The 17,122-nt window shown below is 41.8% G+C and overlaps 2 protein-coding genes across 14 annotated transcripts in view; one reads left to right on the top strand and one right to left on the bottom strand.

Annotated features, from left to right (window-relative positions):
• TBC1D7 (TBC1 domain family member 7) overlaps positions 1-8,277 on the top strand; it is a 40,809-nt gene extending 32,532 nt beyond the window's left edge. For both annotated transcript variants that reach the window (XM_069730804.1, XM_069730805.1), the window contains exons 5-8: positions 2,591-2,728; positions 4,414-4,559; positions 5,431-5,560; positions 7,853-8,277. In XM_069730804.1, the coding sequence (XP_069586905.1) occupies positions 2,591-2,728; positions 4,414-4,559; positions 5,431-5,560; positions 7,853-7,939 (501 nt within the window). In that variant the 3' untranslated portion in view covers positions 7,940-8,277. The remainder of the gene's footprint in view (positions 1-2,590; positions 2,729-4,413; positions 4,560-5,430; positions 5,561-7,852) is intronic.
• A 1,409-nt stretch (positions 8,278-9,686) lies between these two features.
• PHACTR1 (phosphatase and actin regulator 1) overlaps positions 9,687-17,122 on the bottom strand; it is a 506,552-nt gene continuing 499,116 nt past the window's right edge. For all 12 annotated transcript variants that reach the window (XM_069730798.1, XM_069730791.1, XM_069730797.1 and 9 more), the window contains 2 exons: positions 11,430-11,506; positions 9,687-10,814 (listed from right to left, as the gene is read on the bottom strand). In XM_069730798.1, the coding sequence (XP_069586899.1) occupies positions 10,799-10,814; positions 11,430-11,506 (93 nt within the window). In that variant the 3' untranslated portion in view covers positions 9,687-10,798. The remainder of the gene's footprint in view (positions 10,815-11,429; positions 11,507-17,122) is intronic.

Genomic DNA, 17,122 nt, shown 5'->3' with positions numbered 1-17,122 from the left:
CTCCTGAAGATGGTTTGGGCAGGCCACATGGTTGTCCCGAAATTGCTGCTCTCTAACTTTGCTAGCAGAGGAAGCTTTGCCTGTGCAGCATCAGAGATCACGGGGCCAATGAGGCTGGCTGGATTAAACTAGCTTCAGAGTGGTGCTTACATGCCGTGCAGAAAACAGTTTGCAAGCAACACACCTTGTCTAGGTGGTGGCCGGTAACCTTGGCAATGAGCAGTCCACCATAGAAAGAAAAATCCATCTGTGCTTGAGAACCGAGAAGACTTGCAATAACAGGTAATTTGCAAAGAATCATTTTTAAAAAGCACTTTACAATTTTACCCTTTAAATAAAAGAGCTGACCCATCTTTAAAGCAAGGATCTCGTGGCTTAACCCCTTAATGACAGCCAATACGTCTTTTAACTGACCTGAGATATAAGAGAATAGCCTCCCCATACAGGTGATAATCCAGCAGCTGTCGGCTGTACACTATAGCTGACAACTTCCTGCATCAGCCATGATCAGTGTTTGCACTGTCCAACTCTGTTTAACCCCTTAGATGCTGCTGTCAATAGTGACTACATCAATATAAAAGGTTAACAGAGTGTGGGGGCTTCCTATTTAACCAAATTGGTGCCCTCCGATCATGATTGTGTGGTCCTGATGTTTGCCATGGCAATTCATGACCAAATAGCGGCCTTAGAGTCTGACAGCTGTAGAAATCTTTTTCAAAAACCTGACCTGCACATCCAAACATAGACTCAGTGTGAACAGGTGCTGAACCTAGAGTCGCCAACTCGTATATAGTTAAGTAAATAAGGCAGCACACTGCAGCGCTAGAACATACAAACTTGAAAAACGAAATTTGAACTGCATTACTGCACTAGAAATATGAAAAATGAGAGCTTTTAGCGTATAAAAATGGCCAATTTTATGTGTACCTGGTAGCCCCGTTACGGCATCTCTCTTATACCAGGTCCTAAACTTGCCTTACCTCGCTGAGAATAAGCTGTTGAGGGAGGATCTAAAGTGATCCTTCACGGTTGACTCAGTGATTTCCAGATTAATCTACAGGGCGTTGCCGGCAACTGAAAATGACCAGACGGAGACTCGTGCCTCTGTGTGGGGGATCGAGCAGATCTCTGGGTCCCCGTTTATTGTCTGACTTTTCATAGTCATAGAAATTATACTTCAACCAATCAGCATAAGAACACGTTCACAGTTCTTAACCTATAAGAATACAGGAAAAACTTAACCCATGAGGATACAGGAAAAATGGAAACTACAGATATGGTCATGTCTTTTTGGCATAGAAAAACATATTAACAGATGCCTCAGTCTTGTATAGCGATACACCCACGAGACTCTTATCTGGCTCACTCGAGTTAGAATACTCAAGGTCTTTTATACCAATTATGAACCATAGACTAGCTGAATAACAAAGTGTTATCTTCGTGAGAAACAGGACAGAGTTATTTCATAGCAGCTGTAACCTTCTACCTAAGTAAATAACAGAATTTATCTTTAACCAACAACAAAATGGAGTCAAAGCACAAAATGGAGAATCTTTCATAATTTGTTCCTTCACAAAACGTCTCCATCTGAATGGGTACATGTGAAAACCTCTTACTAGACTAAAATTCTCTCTCTCTGTGGAGTGGTATTGGACCTGCGAGGTAAGGCAAGTTTAGGACCTGGTATAAGAGAGATGCCGTAATGGGGCTACCAGGTACACATAAAATTGGCCATTTTTATGCGCTAAAAGCTCTCATTTTTCATATTTCTAGTGCAGTAATGCAGTTCAAATTTCGTTTTTCAAGTTTGTATGTTCTAGCGCTGCAGTGTGCTGCCTTATTTACTTAGCTGTAGAAATCTGTTCAGAAGTTAGAGACATTTAGGTGATAAAAATACACATTTTCATTCCTATCATGCCACTTTGCATTAATTCCTGTAAAGCACCTGAAGAGTTAATAAACTACCTGGCTGCAGTTTTCAATATGTCTGGGGGTGCTGTTTTTAAAATGGTATCACGTTTGGGGGTTCCCCAATATGAGACCCCTAAAGTCACTTCAAACATGGATAAGTGCCTAAAAAAATAAATTTTGTAAATTTCCTTGAAAAAATGAAAAAATGCTGCTACATTTTTAATCCTCCTAAAATGCTAACAAAATAAAATAACATTTTACAAATGGTGCTGATGTAAAGCAGATATGTGGGAAATGTTATTTATTAATGGTTTGCTGTGGTATGACCATCTGGATTAAAGGGATAATCATTCAAAGTTTGAAAATTGCTAATTTTTTAACATTTTTCTCAAATTTTTGATATTTTTTTTATAAACAAACACAAAACATATTGACCTAAACTTACCATTATCATAAAGTATAATGTGTAGCGAAAAAACAATCTCAAAATCACTGGGATTTGTTGAAGCGTTGCAGAGTTATTACCACATAAAGTGACACTGGTCAGATTTCAAAAATTTGGCTCCGTCACTAAGGGGTTAATATTACTGGGTTGCTGTGTTATAAATAAAATACTTGTCTATAATATTGTGTGATGAGGAACGAGCTATGTTTATTTATTCTAACATTTTATTCCTAGGAAGCACAGGATGAGTTATTCGTGGCCATGGTCGGCACAATGGAGGAGATGGTCGATGATGATGTGGATTGTTACTGGCTGATCAAGAACTTTGTGCATCATTTAGACTCTAAGTTCAGGGATTCCCAGCAGCAGCTGGTAAGTGCTGGTGTGTACTTAATAATACTGTGAAATTACGTATAAACTGTAGTTGCTTCCTAATATGCTCCTAATACCAAATATACATTATTTCAATATTTAAGCTGTGCATCCGTAGTGTGCCAGCAGCTGCAGATGTTCATGTTTCTTCTACCTGTATTTGTGCTATGAATATCTGGTTAATAACTCCTTCCACATGCCACATAACACATCATGGGTAAATGCGGTTAGGGTCTCCGACTAGTGAAGATCCTCCGCGAATAATAGAAAGAAAATTATTCCTATAACATGCAGACACAAAACAAGATGGAATAACGATAAACATCCAATTAAAATAAAAAAAAACATTTTTCTTGAAAAATGTATTAAAAAATTACATAACAATTTTATAAGTAAGGTATTTTATAGGAGGAACAAGAATGGGGGGACCCATTAACATATGGTGTCACCCATGGGGGTATATGCAATTGAACATAATTTATATGCGTGAAGTGGTCGACAGATGCAAAATAATGGATAGTAACACTATTAGATAAATGTGTCACCTCCATATCATAACTTGTGCAAAAATGCTATGAAGAAAAGTAAAAAAAATAGGGGAACACATCAGAAACCACATCCATGAATAAACTCATGCCAGTTGAAGATGGATGCAATGCTAAAGTTACCATGGCGTGTTGAGATGGGGACTCCTGACACTGCCCTGACGCGCGTTTCGTTTTCTCAAGGGAAGGTGCCTGGAAAATAGTCAGATATCTGTGTTCCCCTATTTTTGACTCTTATCTTCATTGCGTTTGATAGAGGCGACACACATTTATCTAATAACGTTGCTATTCATTATTTTGCATCTGTTGACCACTACATGCATATAAATGATGTTCAATTGCATATACCCCCTTGGGCGACACCATATACAGGTGGGTCCCCCTTTTCTTGTTTCTTCTATAAAAGACCTCTTATAATTATGTAATTTTTTAAATACATTTTTCAATAAATGTTTTTTTTTTTTTTTGGCTACTCGGTTTTGTGTTGGTATATACTGTGGAAGGAGACCCACTAGAAAGCTAAACCCATTCTGTAGTGAGCAATGCAGTGGCAGACACGGGAGATAGAAAAAAAAAAAATCCTAGTTTCGCATCTGTATAGAGTTGATGCTGCACAATGCCAGCTAATCAAGAGTTGTGGAGGCGTTTTTCACAGCTCCTGTTCAGTGGAGAGCGAGAGATTACTAACTGGGTGGACAGGGTTGTGTGAATCAATTTGAACCGATTCTGCTGATCCTGCGATAGCGCCAACCATTGAATAGAAAGGGATTGTCCACTAATGATATACCCCTTTCTTCCAAATGCTGTATGACAGCGGCACATAGCATGGTTTATGTCCATTTTAAAATTGGTCCCATTGACATTGTGTATTGTGCACGGCTGAGTGTGCCTAGAGATCTCATATGTAATGTTTGTGTTTTTTTTGTTTGTTTTTTTTTAAAGACCGCATATTTCCCACTTGTCTTTGTTCATAACTGAATCGAGATTACAAACAGCAGCTCAAATATTGGCTGTATCCAGATGACGCTTTTTCCATTTAGTGTGGTCACCGGCAAATCATGCGACATACACGCTACACATATTTATAGAGGTCTAGATGGAGGCCACATTTCAATGGAACGTTCTCTTTCTCTATTACAGCAGAAGGGATTTGAGCATTACCTCAACTTAGAAGATGGTAGACTTGTGGCACATCTCAAGGCATGCAGTGCTCTGGAGAAACTCCCGTATAACTTGTGGTTCAGGAAATGCTTTGCAGGTTGTTTACCGCCGTCCAGCTTACAAAGGTACAATTGGTTGTCTCATACCGGCTGTTTCGCCCCCGTGACATGGGCGCTCACAGCACTATCATCAATAAGCGTTGTTTTCTTGGCAGAAGCCGATCAGTTGTCCACCAAGATTAATAATGTTGATTGTTCACTTACATGTAACCATGTGCAGGTGGGTGGGAGGATTGTGGTTGGTCTTGATGATGATGCCTGTAAAGTGCCGTCGAAATGAATGATGCCATATAAGTGAGAAGAATAAACCGGGTTTGTGGGATCGTTCATGTCTTTACACCATTGTCTAGTTACACGATGCCATATAATAGATTTGATGAAATGACAAGCTGAAGAAGGGCTGGTTTACATTGGGCAATGACCGGGAAGAAATGGACATCGTGGCCATTTTGACACTGCTGAGATTCTGTGCAGATGAAAGTAGCAGTGTACACTATTAGGCTATGTGCACACATTCAGGAAAGTGTGCAGAATTTTCCTGAGCAAATCTGGACTACTTTCGCAGGAAATCCGCACGTGTATTTTTTTGCATTTTTGTGCGTTTTTTTTGCGGATTTTTCACGTTTTTTTTCCGGAGGGTCCCAATGCAATAATATAGCAGCAAATCCACGCAAAATTCATGAACATGCTGCGTTTTTTTCCGCGATGCGTTTTTATCGCAGAAAAAAAGCATCATGTGCACAAAAAATGCGGAATGCATTAAACATGATGGGATGCTTAATGTAAGCGTTTTTGCAGTGGAAAACTGCAAAAAAAAAAAAAAAAAAACCGCGAAGTATCCGGAACGTGTGCACATAGCCTAAATCTGGGGAGAAGGTTTTGCAATTTAGCAGCTTGTATATTTGTTGTTTTCTCTCTTTCTATGCTCCACCTGCAGGGTATGGGACAAACTGGTGAGTGGATCCTGCAAGATTCTTCTGTTTGTTGCTGTAGAAATCCTTCTGACCTTCAAGATGAAAGTGATGGCCCTTAATAATGCTGACAGTATTAATGAATTTCTGGAAAAGGTAACATCGTTTGGTTTTCATTTTGTTGTCTTCCTGTACACACTTATTACAGTGTTATTCTGATAAATTCTAGTCCCTGCCAATTAATCCAGCTGATAGAGGGGTCTGTTATACCAGGGGCGACGTGATGCATGCCGAGCGCCCTCCCTTTGTGGCTGCTGTTATGATGTTTGGGGTATAATGGGGATAATGGTGTGCTAAGACATCGGGGTCATAGAGGTGCTATTTCCTCTTGGCATCAGTATATCCCTTCTAGTGTCCTTTTATTCAAACATGAGGAAAAGATAAATGGATTAAAGCAGATCAAATTTCATCAGTGTGGCGGATCAGAGACCAAACTATTGAACAAAAGAAATTTGTAAAGATTTTCCTACCCATTACAATGTTAGTACAGATAGACCACAGATGGCATCTGTGTCTTGTCTATGATTCTCATATACTTAGTCTTGATCTTCGCAACCACCAATATGCCTTTTAATGGCAGCAGTTAAGGGTACTTAAACCACAGCGCTGCTTTTTAACATTGCTGAGGAATAAGGGTATAGCGCCCCCCAGAGTCTGAATTTCTCCGGGGTCTGTGCTACCCGGGGGTAGCTGAGACTGCAGAGAACCTGATTCAGTTTGGTTTTTACCGACCGCGGTGTTGCGATCGTAGTTATTAACGGTATAACGGCGACCCAAAAAAACCTCCTGATTTTTCCATTTAATTTCTATTTCTCTCTCCTCTGATGTGATCGCACAAAATAAGACCATAATAATAAAATAAAAAAATACACATATTTGGTATCGCCAACTTTATAATCGCCCGATCTATCAATATATAAAAAGAATAAATCAGATCGGTGTAACAAGAAGAAAAAAAAATCAAAATGCCAGTTTCATTTTTTTGGGGCGTCGCAACATTGCAATAAAATGCAATAACGGGAGATCAAAACTTTGTATCTACACCAAGATGGTTTTAGCATTTAGTGAACATGGGGGGGGGGGGGGGGGGGGGGGAATTGGGAATTGTGGAATTTCACTTTTTTTGCAAATTCACAGCACCTTGAATTTTTTACCCTCCTTTTCCAGTACATTATATGGCAAAAGCAATGGTGTCGTTCAAAAGTACAATTTGTCCCGCAGAAAACAAGCTCTCACATGGCTATATTGATGGAAAAATAAAAAATGTATGGCTCTGGGAAGAAAGCAAATAAAGAAAACTCAAACGGAAAAACCCAAGATGGTAATGGGTTAAAGAAGATGAGGCACTTTCAGATTTTAAAATCCTACACAGCTCTGCAGTGTGATTGAGAGCGACCATTACACATCACACTGGTGGTCTTGCACTCGTAACTCCCTCTTTCATGTAAAATAATCTCTGGAGGCAAATTCTCGTGTAGATCAGTGTCCGCCCATAGATCTTAACTTCTTTAGAAATATGAAACTTATTTAGAAAATCAGAAAACAAACGGGCAGCACTCCAAAAATTAAAGTGAAAAACCGTGGCTTTACTGATCCATTAGCAGCAATGTTTCGGCAAATTTCTCTGCCTTGCTCAAGCACAGAAAGGCAACTAACAGATCAGTAAAGCCACGGTTTTCCCTTTAATTTTTGGAGTGCTGTCTGTTTTTTCTGAGTTTCTATTTTGGAGGTTTAAACATCACCTTTAATAGGTTTTATTGCACCTGTTTTTTTTTTTTTTTTGGTAGTGCTGCCAAATTTTCTTTAATTCTTAACTTATATACATATAAGAAAAATGTGGATTTCTCTGCAATAGGAAATCACAAATGTCAAGGTAATCTCATTGCATTCAGCTTTCTATGAACCACACGCCCATTTAAAAGGCTTAGTAGAGTTGATCTTAAGCTACGTTCACATTAGCGTTGTGCGCCGCTGCGTCAGCGACGCAACGCACGCTAAAACGCACGCAAAACGCACGCAAAAACGCTGTGTTTTGCGACGCATGCGTCGTTTTTTGCCGAAATTTGGATGCAAGAAAAATGCAACTTGTTGCGTTTTCTTGGTCCGACGCTTGCGGCAAAAAAGACGCATGCGTCGCACAACGCAGCACAAAAAGACGCATGCATCCCCCATGTTAAATATAGGGGCGCATGACGCATGCGTCGCCCGACGCAAACACGACACAAAACGGGAAACACTAGTGTGAACGTAGCCTTACTGACAGATTCCCTGTAATCTGTGTACTAAAAAAAAAAAGCAAAATACCAAAAATGGTTATTTGGAAAAGGTGAGGCATGAATGAAAATTGGCTGCATCCTTATTGTGGCTTCTTTGTGGTTTTTCTTCCAGCTTCCTGAGGACAACACAGACCCAATAATCAACAAAGCAATCGATTTATGGCACAAGCACTGTGGAATACCCGCTCATTCCGTGTGATGCTGTAAATGGAGTCAATCTCTTCTCTTCTGTACTTTTATTTATCTAGAAATTTGTTTTGTGGATTATTTTGGATACGTGGACTTTTCACTTCATCTGATATTTCATTGCATTTATTTATATGTAGCATCAGACCATATTTAGGTTCATGAGACTGAAACAGGTCGGCGGTGCAGAGCACTACAAATGCACATCATATTACAAAGCCTATCCCGCTGAAAGGGGAAAAAACATGCTGTAGATTGTGAAATCAGAGGAAGAAACTGCAGATTTTCAATGCTGATTTTGCACGAAAATTTTGTAATATATTTGCATAAAAATGATCTGGTACTTGTGGATTTATGCTGTTGTTCATATCTCTTTATAACTGGAGCAACCATATGTGGGATCTGTCATGATGGATCCCTGCATTAGTCAAAGGAACTGCTGATCTATAGCTGGATCCATCAGTTTGTGCTTATGAAGCATAGAATGGTGGTGTATGTGCTGTTACATACAACATTAATGCTGTCAAATCTGATGCTGCTCATGTGTGAACAGAGCCTTAACTGTGTATAAGATGAACCCTTTTTTTTCCCTCTACAGTCGCCAAATACTGTACACAGTTACATTTCCATTTAAAATATGGGACAACGTAATTTATATATGTACTGGAAGTTTAAAGTGCATGTTCTGTTATACGCTGTGTCTCCAGTATGCTCCATGTTTAGTTACAATGTGAGCCTTATGGCCCATATACACAGGCAGTTATCAGGCCAGTAATGAATGCCAATCGACTATATTCAGTTCATTTGGCGCTCATTCACACAGGCTGGCGAGCATTGAGGACAGAACGATTGTTAATCTTCACACAATGCAGCCAGGGTCTGTAATGTTGGGGGGGGGTGGAAGGGTTGTCATCTCTTGGGTGCACTACATGTTTCTGTGTCATTGGCACCTTATACACGCCTTTTCTGTGTGCGTAATGCTAAGTTACCACCGCCCTCATGGATGGTAGGTGGGGGAGTGGTTGTTCACCAATATTTTGGACCGGTGCTGCCTCCACCTTATAGCACTCAGGCTTGTCTCCATTCTGCTGTATATTGGTATGCTGATGTGCCAGGTATTGGTAAGTATGGTCTATATTTTTCTATGATGTGAATGTTAATACACTTGTTCTATATACAGTACATGTCAGCAAAACATCGACTATTTCCACATGGGGCGATATGCTGCCAAAAACTGACGTTTTTCCACCCCCTTAAAAATCAAGTCACTCGGTAAGCAAACATTTTCCTTGTTCGTCAGGCGATTCCCAGCATGTGTACCAGTCGATAATGGGAAACTCACTTTCCCATGATGCTAATTATTAACTTGTGTAAAATGGCCATAACAAAAGCATATGTCTACCATAGGTTCCCAGAGTATATACCACACAGTATTTTTATTTATTTATTTTTTTTCCATGTATGCTTTTGTAAGAAGCAGTGCAGTTCATGAAGAAAACAAAAAATGTATATCATGACGGAATCTTTTCTGGTCCCTATGTGATGATAAACTATATACGGTATATGAATCTACTCCGCTCCCCCGCTCTATAACACGGTGCCTGTGGATTGGACAACATCTTCAGGGTGACAGGTTCCCTTTAAAGTTCTTGTGTACCAAGTCAGTTTCCCTAAATCGGAAGGTTTGTACTCAATCAACATGAGTCAAATTGGATAAACCACAATAGTTTCTGTACGCTGAGAGTAATGTGAACAAAAAATAGATTTTGAAAAATATTCTTGTTTTATTTCTTCATTTCATTTACAAGAAAACTCCATGTTAATATGAACAGGCTCAATTAATGGAGGCTTGTCACCTGGCATAATGGCCGAGTCTTTCTTGACCAACCGTTCCTACTCTATACAGAACAGGCACAATATAATGACAACACGTTCCCAAAGACAAACACAATCAATATCTGCCTTCAGGAAAATAAGTTCTGGGATGGACTATGACAGTAGGACTGGTCAAGTCTGCACCCGCTGGTACAAGACTAGAAAAAAAGAAAAATGAGTGGCCCATTCAACTGAAGAGCGGAACGCTGACGGGACGGGCAATGAAACCCATTGTGCGACGTCTACATGGACGCAGGGAGGGCCACATGGGATCCAAACAAATGAAGCATGTCTTTCTTGGAATGGGTTGACATTTCTGTAAGCTTTTATTTACTGACCCTGATTATTCTCTTAATGCGGTAATATAATGATGCAAACTAGCTCTCTCGCTTAATGAAAAAAAAAAAATGATGGTTTTGGTGCCAAAGCTACATGATGCTGGTCGTTCCAACCCTGTTGTGTCTACAGTTAGATATTTCTGAACGAGCACTCACATCCAGTCACAACAGGCTCAGAAATCAACAACCAGACTCCAGCAAGGAAGATGCGACAGTTCACAAAGGAAAGTAGTGCAAGTCTCTCTTTGTTGCTTATCAAGCCCACATTGATTTGGCTGAAATGCGTGAAGCTGGGCTGGCATACGTTTCACAGGTCTTCGTAATCCACTCATGCCCCAGATCTTCCATATGAGCCACCGCTAACACAGACGCAAGATGCTGACACCCGAAGACTTGAGGAAGAACGACTTCTGCTCGGTATGTACATACAGGACAGACCCAGACATTGCCGACATTTTGCATTGCACAACACTTCACATTTTTTTAAGGTTTAGTGAAGATGGAAATCATCTATGAAGATTATGCAAATGCAATTTTCTTCTTTTGGAAAAACAAGGCAGTTCCAAAGATTTACATTTAAGTATAAGACAAAAGAAAGTATCCCAGCACTTGTGGTTCCCTTTTTGAAAACGGTGAAGTATTCAAGTAGAACTTTAATGCTAGGGTCTGTGAAACCTGCGAAAGAGATGGAGGAGGCATTAAGGTCTAGACTTAGAACAAAGTATAGGAGCTTGATGCCCCCTGGCATGGCCGCACCTTCAAGTGCACCTTCCCACCGACTCGTTCTCCATCTATGTCCATCCCCCTTCTTTGATAGACCGCTCTGACATCAAGGCAGAGAAGGGTGGAGATAAATGGAAAACAAGTAGTCAATGCAGGATGACTTTTCAGATGCTTGGTGCACCCTTGGTGTGGCCAAACATTAGGTGCACATTCCCACCTACTTGTTTTCCATCTTTCTCCACCCTTTTCTACCTCTAGAAAAGCAGAGCTGTCAATCAAAGACGTGGCTGGAGACTGAGGGAAACCAAGCAGGTGGGAAGGTGTACTTACATGATTGACCCCGCCTTTATGTGCCAAGCGGCGGTGCTTAGTTTGAACAGTCATTCTGTACTGACAGATTCCCTTTAAATACAAGGTTCTGCAGCAGCTGATGTATGTGCAATAAATAATAACGTAACCCCTGTCCTATATTATAAATGCATTTATACAGGCTGGGGACGTCTTTGGATTCTAATTCGTATAATGAAGCTAGAACCAGAAATTAGAAGGAAATCTTTTTTTTCTCACCTTGTTAAATGCCTACTTAATTCATGAACCTCCATTTCTGTACTTTTAAACTCATTTAGCTCTTTTCGTATGGCTGCCTGGAATGACAAGATACGACAAATTAATCTACAGGTTTTTTACACCTTAATTATGACCATACATATCAGATCAAAATTGATTCAATTCCATAATAAATCAAACTTCCCTGTGTGGCCACGTTCACACTAGTAGTAGTATTTGGTCAGTATTTTACCTCAGTATCTGTAAGCCAAAACCAGGAGAGGAACAAATAGAGGAAAAGTATAATAGAAACATATGCACCATTTCTGTATTTGGTGAGGTTTTTACCTCAGTATTTGTAAGCCAAAACCAGGAGAGGAACACTCAGAGGAAAAGTATAAGGCCGGTTTCACACGTCAGTGGCTCCGGTACGTGAGGTGACAGTTTCCTCACGTACCGGAGACACTGACACACATAGACACATAAAAATCAATGCATCTGTGCAGATGTCATTGATTTTTTGCGGACCGTGTCTCCATGTGCCAAACACGGAGACATGTCAGTGTTCGTGGGAGCGCACGGATTACACGGACCCATTAAAGTCAATGGGTCCGTGTAAAACATGTAGCGCACACGGACGTTGTCCGTGTGCCGTGCAGGAGACAGCGCTACATTAAGCGCTGTCCCCCCCCCTGGTACTGAACCCGCGATTTATATCTTCCCTGCAGCAGCGTTTGCTGTAGAGAAGATATGAAGAAGTGTGTTTAAAATAAAGATCTATGTTCCCCCCGCCCTCCCACCCCCTGTGCGCCAACCCCCCCCCGGGCCGGGTGAATATTTTCAGACCGGGGTGGGGGGGGGTTAGGCACATGGATCTTTATTTTAAACAATATTATTCATATCTTCCCTGCAGCAAACGCTGCTGCAGGGAAGATATGAATCGCGGCTTCAGCACCAGATGCTGGTACGTGTGGTACCCAGCACGGTGCGTGTGGTACCCAGTGGGCACACGAGCGGCGCACGTGTGCCACACTGATGTGCCACAAAAACGTAGGGGCACATGGACACGGATAATTCCGGTACCGGAATTATCTGGACGTGTGAGACTGCCCTAATAGAAACACGTCACCACTTCTGTATTTGGTGAGTTTTTTACTTCAGTATCTGTAAGCCAAAACCAGGAGTGGGTGATAAATACAGAATGTGTGAACGAGGCCTTAAGATTACAGTTCATTCCCACAATGAGTTTTTGATACTGTATTTTCAGTCAGCAAAAAACCCAGCATCTTACAGTTCCAGCATAATGGATGGAATTTGTGGAAATCTCATGCCCACTGAGGTTTTTTTTTTCTTTCTACACATCCTGCATTTTTGAAATCCGCAAAGTCAATTTCTTTTACGAGTACAATGTTCTTTTACACTCTTTTTTTTCGATAGCACTCGGACCAATATTCTACTACAGGGCAGTGCAGATCTGCGTTTTTCTCTCCTGCCGATTTGGCAAAAGGAAAAAAAAATCAGCATGTTGCGAGTTTCGTCGCAAATTGGGTGGTTCATACCAATTCAAATCCATGGAAAACCTCAGACTGCACTCAGATGGCATCCAAGTGCAGTCTGATTTCCACAGACTCTCATAATAAAGAAGATGGAGGAATCTTGTTCTCCATCTTCTGTTCTTCTGTGTCCATTTCTGGGCACCACATTTTGAAAAAGACATCGAAAAACTGGAGCAAGTTCAGAGACGAGCTACCAGGATGGTGAGCGGACTGCAAAGTATGTCCTATGAGGACCGGTTAAAGAATGGGAATGTTTAGCTTGCTAATAGAAGGCTAAGGGCTCATTCACACTTGCGATGAAATCGGATGAATGCAATCCAATAAAAAAAAAAATCGGATTGGGTTCGGACCAATGTTATTCTATGACTAGATGGTGGCCCGACTCTAATGCATCGGGTATTCTAGAATATATATTTATGTATGTATATAGCAGCCACATAGTATATAGCACAGGCCATGTAGTATATAGGAGCCATGTAGTATATAGCAGACAAATACTACGTGGCCTGTGCTATATACTATGTGGCTGCTATATACATACATATTGTAGGATACCCGATGCGTTAATACAGACCACGTAATATATAACAGTGGCCACGCAGTATATAACACAGCCATGTACTATATAACAGCCCACGCAGTATATAGCTGCCACGCACTATATAACACAGGCGACGTAGTATATAACACTGGCCACGTAATAATATATAGCACAGTCCACGCAGTATATAGCAGCCACGTAGTCTATAACACTGCCTACGCAGTATATAGCAGCCATGTAGTATATAACAGTGACCACGTAATATATAGCACAGCCCACGGAGTATATAACATTGCCCACGCACACAGCCCACATAGTATATAACACTGCCTATGTAGTATACAGCACAGAGCCACGCGGTATGTAACACAGCCCACGTAGTATACAGCAGTGTGGGCACCATATCCCTGTTAAAAAAAAATAATTAAAATAAAAAACAGTTACATACTCACCCCCTAGGATCCACCGAAGCTCCGGCGATACGCGCGCGGCTGCCGCCATCTTCCGTTCCCAGGATGCATTGCGAAATTACCCAAATGACTTAGTGGTCTCGCGAGACCGCTAAGTCTTCTGGGTAATTTCGCAATGCATCGCCGGAAACGGAAGATGGCGGCCGGCGCGAGCGGCTTGGCGGACTACGGAGGGTGAGAATAGCAGGTTTTTTGTTTTTTTTAATTATTCCTAACACATTTTTTTTACTATTGATGCTGCATAAAAAAGTTGGGGACACACAGGGTTAATAGCGGCGGTTACGGAGTGCGGTACCCGCGGCATAACGCGGTCCGTTACCGCCGACATTAACCCTGTGTGAGCGGTGACTGAAGGGGAGTATGCGGGCGCCGGGCACTGACTGCGGGGAGTAAGGAGCGGCCATTTTCTTCTGGACTGTGCCCGTCGCTGATTGGTTGTGCCTCTTTTGCCGCGACCAATCAGCGACTTGGATTTCCATGACAGACAGAGGCCGCGACCAATGAATATCCATGAGAGAAAGAAGGAAAGACAGAAAGACGGAAGTGACCCTTAGACAATTATATAGTAGATTGTGTGTTCATCTGCGTTTTTTATTCCAGCTCGATTCATGATTGGAAAAAAAGTCGCAGCATGCTGCAATTGTAATCGGAAATAGGATCTAGTGATGAGCGAATATACTCGTTACTTGAGATTTCCCGAGCACGCTCAGGGGTCCGCCGAGTATTTTTTAGTGCTTGGAGATTTAGTTTTTCTTGCCGCAGCTGAATGATTTACAGCTGTTAGCCAGCATAAGTACATGTTGTGGTTGCCTGGTTGCTAGGGGATCCCCACATGTACTTATGCTGGCTAACAGATGTAAAACATTCAGTTGCGGCAAGAAAAACTAAATCTCCAAGCAATAAAATATGCTCGGAGGACCCCCGAGCGTGCTCGGGAAATCTCGAGTAACCAGTGTATTCGCTCATCTATATACATAATTGTCTAAGGGGTACTTCCGTCTGTCCTGTCACGGTTATTCGTTCGCTGATTGGTCTCGGCAGCTGCCTGTCATGGCTGCCGCGACCAATCAGCGACGGCCACAGTCCGATTAGTCCCTCCCCTACTTCCCTGCAGTCACTGCCCGGCGCCGGCTCCAGAATCTCCTCCACTCATCGCTCACATAGGGTTAATGGCAGCGGTAATGGCCCGCGGTGTACCAAACTCCGTTACCGCTGCTATTAACCCTGTGTGTCCCCAATTATTTACTATTGATGCTGCCTATGCAGCATCGATAGTAAAAATATGTCATGTTAAAAATAATTAAAAAAAACAAAAACCTGCTATACTCACCCTCCGCCGCCTTTCTCGCTCCTCGCCATGCTCCCGGGACCGCTCCATTGCAAGCGGCAGCTTCCGGTGAGGTCCCGTCCCAGGGCTGGTGTGCGACAAGGACCTGCTCTGACGTCACGGTCATGTGACCGCGACGTCATCATAGGTCCTGCTCACACCAGCCCTGGCACCGCTTGCAATGGAGCGGTCCTGGGAGCGTGGCGAGTAGCGGGAAAGGCAGCGGATGGTAAGTATAGCAGGACTTCAACGGGCTATAGGTGAGTATACGTTTATTTATTTTTTTAAGTCTCTATAATACGTGGCTCTGTGCTGGGCAATATACTATGTGACTCTGCTATATACTATGTGGCTGGGCAATATACTACGTGACTGGGCAATATACTACGTGGCTGGGCAATATACTACGTGGCTGGGCAATATACTACGTGACTGGCCAATATACTACGTGGCTGGGCAATATACTACGTGGCTGGGCAATATACTACGTGGCTGGGCAATATACTACGTGACTGGGCAATATACTACGCGGCTGGGCAATATACTACATGGCTGGGCAATATACTACGTGACTGGCCAATATATTACGTGGCTGGGCAATATTCTACGTGACTGGGCAATATACTACGTCGCTGGGAAATATACTATGTGGACATGCATATTCTAGAATACCCGATGCGTTAGAATCGGGCCACCATCTAGTCACTAATAGGATCGCATCCCGCAATAGAAGTCAATGGGTGCGAGAAAAAAAGCAAAAAAATCGCACAGCACTTGGACCATGCAAGTGCTGTCTGATTTTTACACATTGATCGCACGCCGGCAATTCATGTGCTGCATGCAGTAAAATCACATAGTGACAGGTTAGAATAGAATAGATATATACACATAGACTACAGAGATATATAGATGTCAGTGACACACACATATACAGTGCCTTGCGAAAGTATTGGGCCCCCTGGAACTATTCAACCTTTTCCCACATATCATGCTTCAAACATAAAGATACCAAATATACATTTTTGGTGAAGAAACAACAACAAGTGGAACACAATTGTGAAGTTGAACGAAATTTATTGGTTATTTTACATTTTTGTGGAAACTCAAAAACTGAAAAGTGGTGCGTGCAATATTGTTCGGCCTCTTTAACTTAATACTTTGTTGCGCCACCTTTTGCTGTGATTACAGCTGCAAGTCGCGTGGGGTATGTCTCTATCAGTTTTGTACATCGAGAGACTGAAATTCTTGCCCATTCTTCCTTGGCAAACTGCTCGAGCTCAGTGAGGTTTGATGGAGATCGTTTGTGAACAGCAGTTTTCAGCTCTTTCCACAGATTCTCGATTGGATTGAGGTCTGGACTTTGACTTGGCCATTCTAACACCTGGATACGTTTATTTGTGAACCATTCCATTGTAGATTTTGCTTTATGTTTGGGATCATTGTCTTGTTGGAAGACAAATCTCCATCCCAGTCTCAGGTCTTTTGCAGACTCAAACAGGTTTTCTTCAAGAATTGTCCTGTATTTGTCTCCATCCATATTCCCATCAATTTTAACCATCTTCCCTGTCCCTGCTGAAGAAAAGCAGACCCAAACCATGAGGCTGCCACCATCATGTTTGACAGTGGGGATGGTGTGTTCAGGGTGATGAGCTGTGTTGCCTTTATGCCAAACATATCGTTTGGCATTGTCTCCAAAAAGTTCGATTTTGGTTTCATCTGACCAAAGCACCTTCTTCCACATGTTTGGTGTGTCTCCCAGGTGGCTTGTTGAAAACTTTAAACACTTTTTACGGATATCTTTGAGAAATGGCTTTCTTCTT

The sequence above is a fragment of the Ranitomeya imitator genome, chromosome 6 (genome assembly GCF_032444005.1).
Source record: "Ranitomeya imitator isolate aRanImi1 chromosome 6, aRanImi1.pri, whole genome shotgun sequence".
Taxonomy (NCBI): domain Eukaryota; kingdom Metazoa; phylum Chordata; class Amphibia; order Anura; family Dendrobatidae; genus Ranitomeya; species Ranitomeya imitator.
This window is presented reverse-complemented; position numbering and strand designations above follow the sequence as displayed.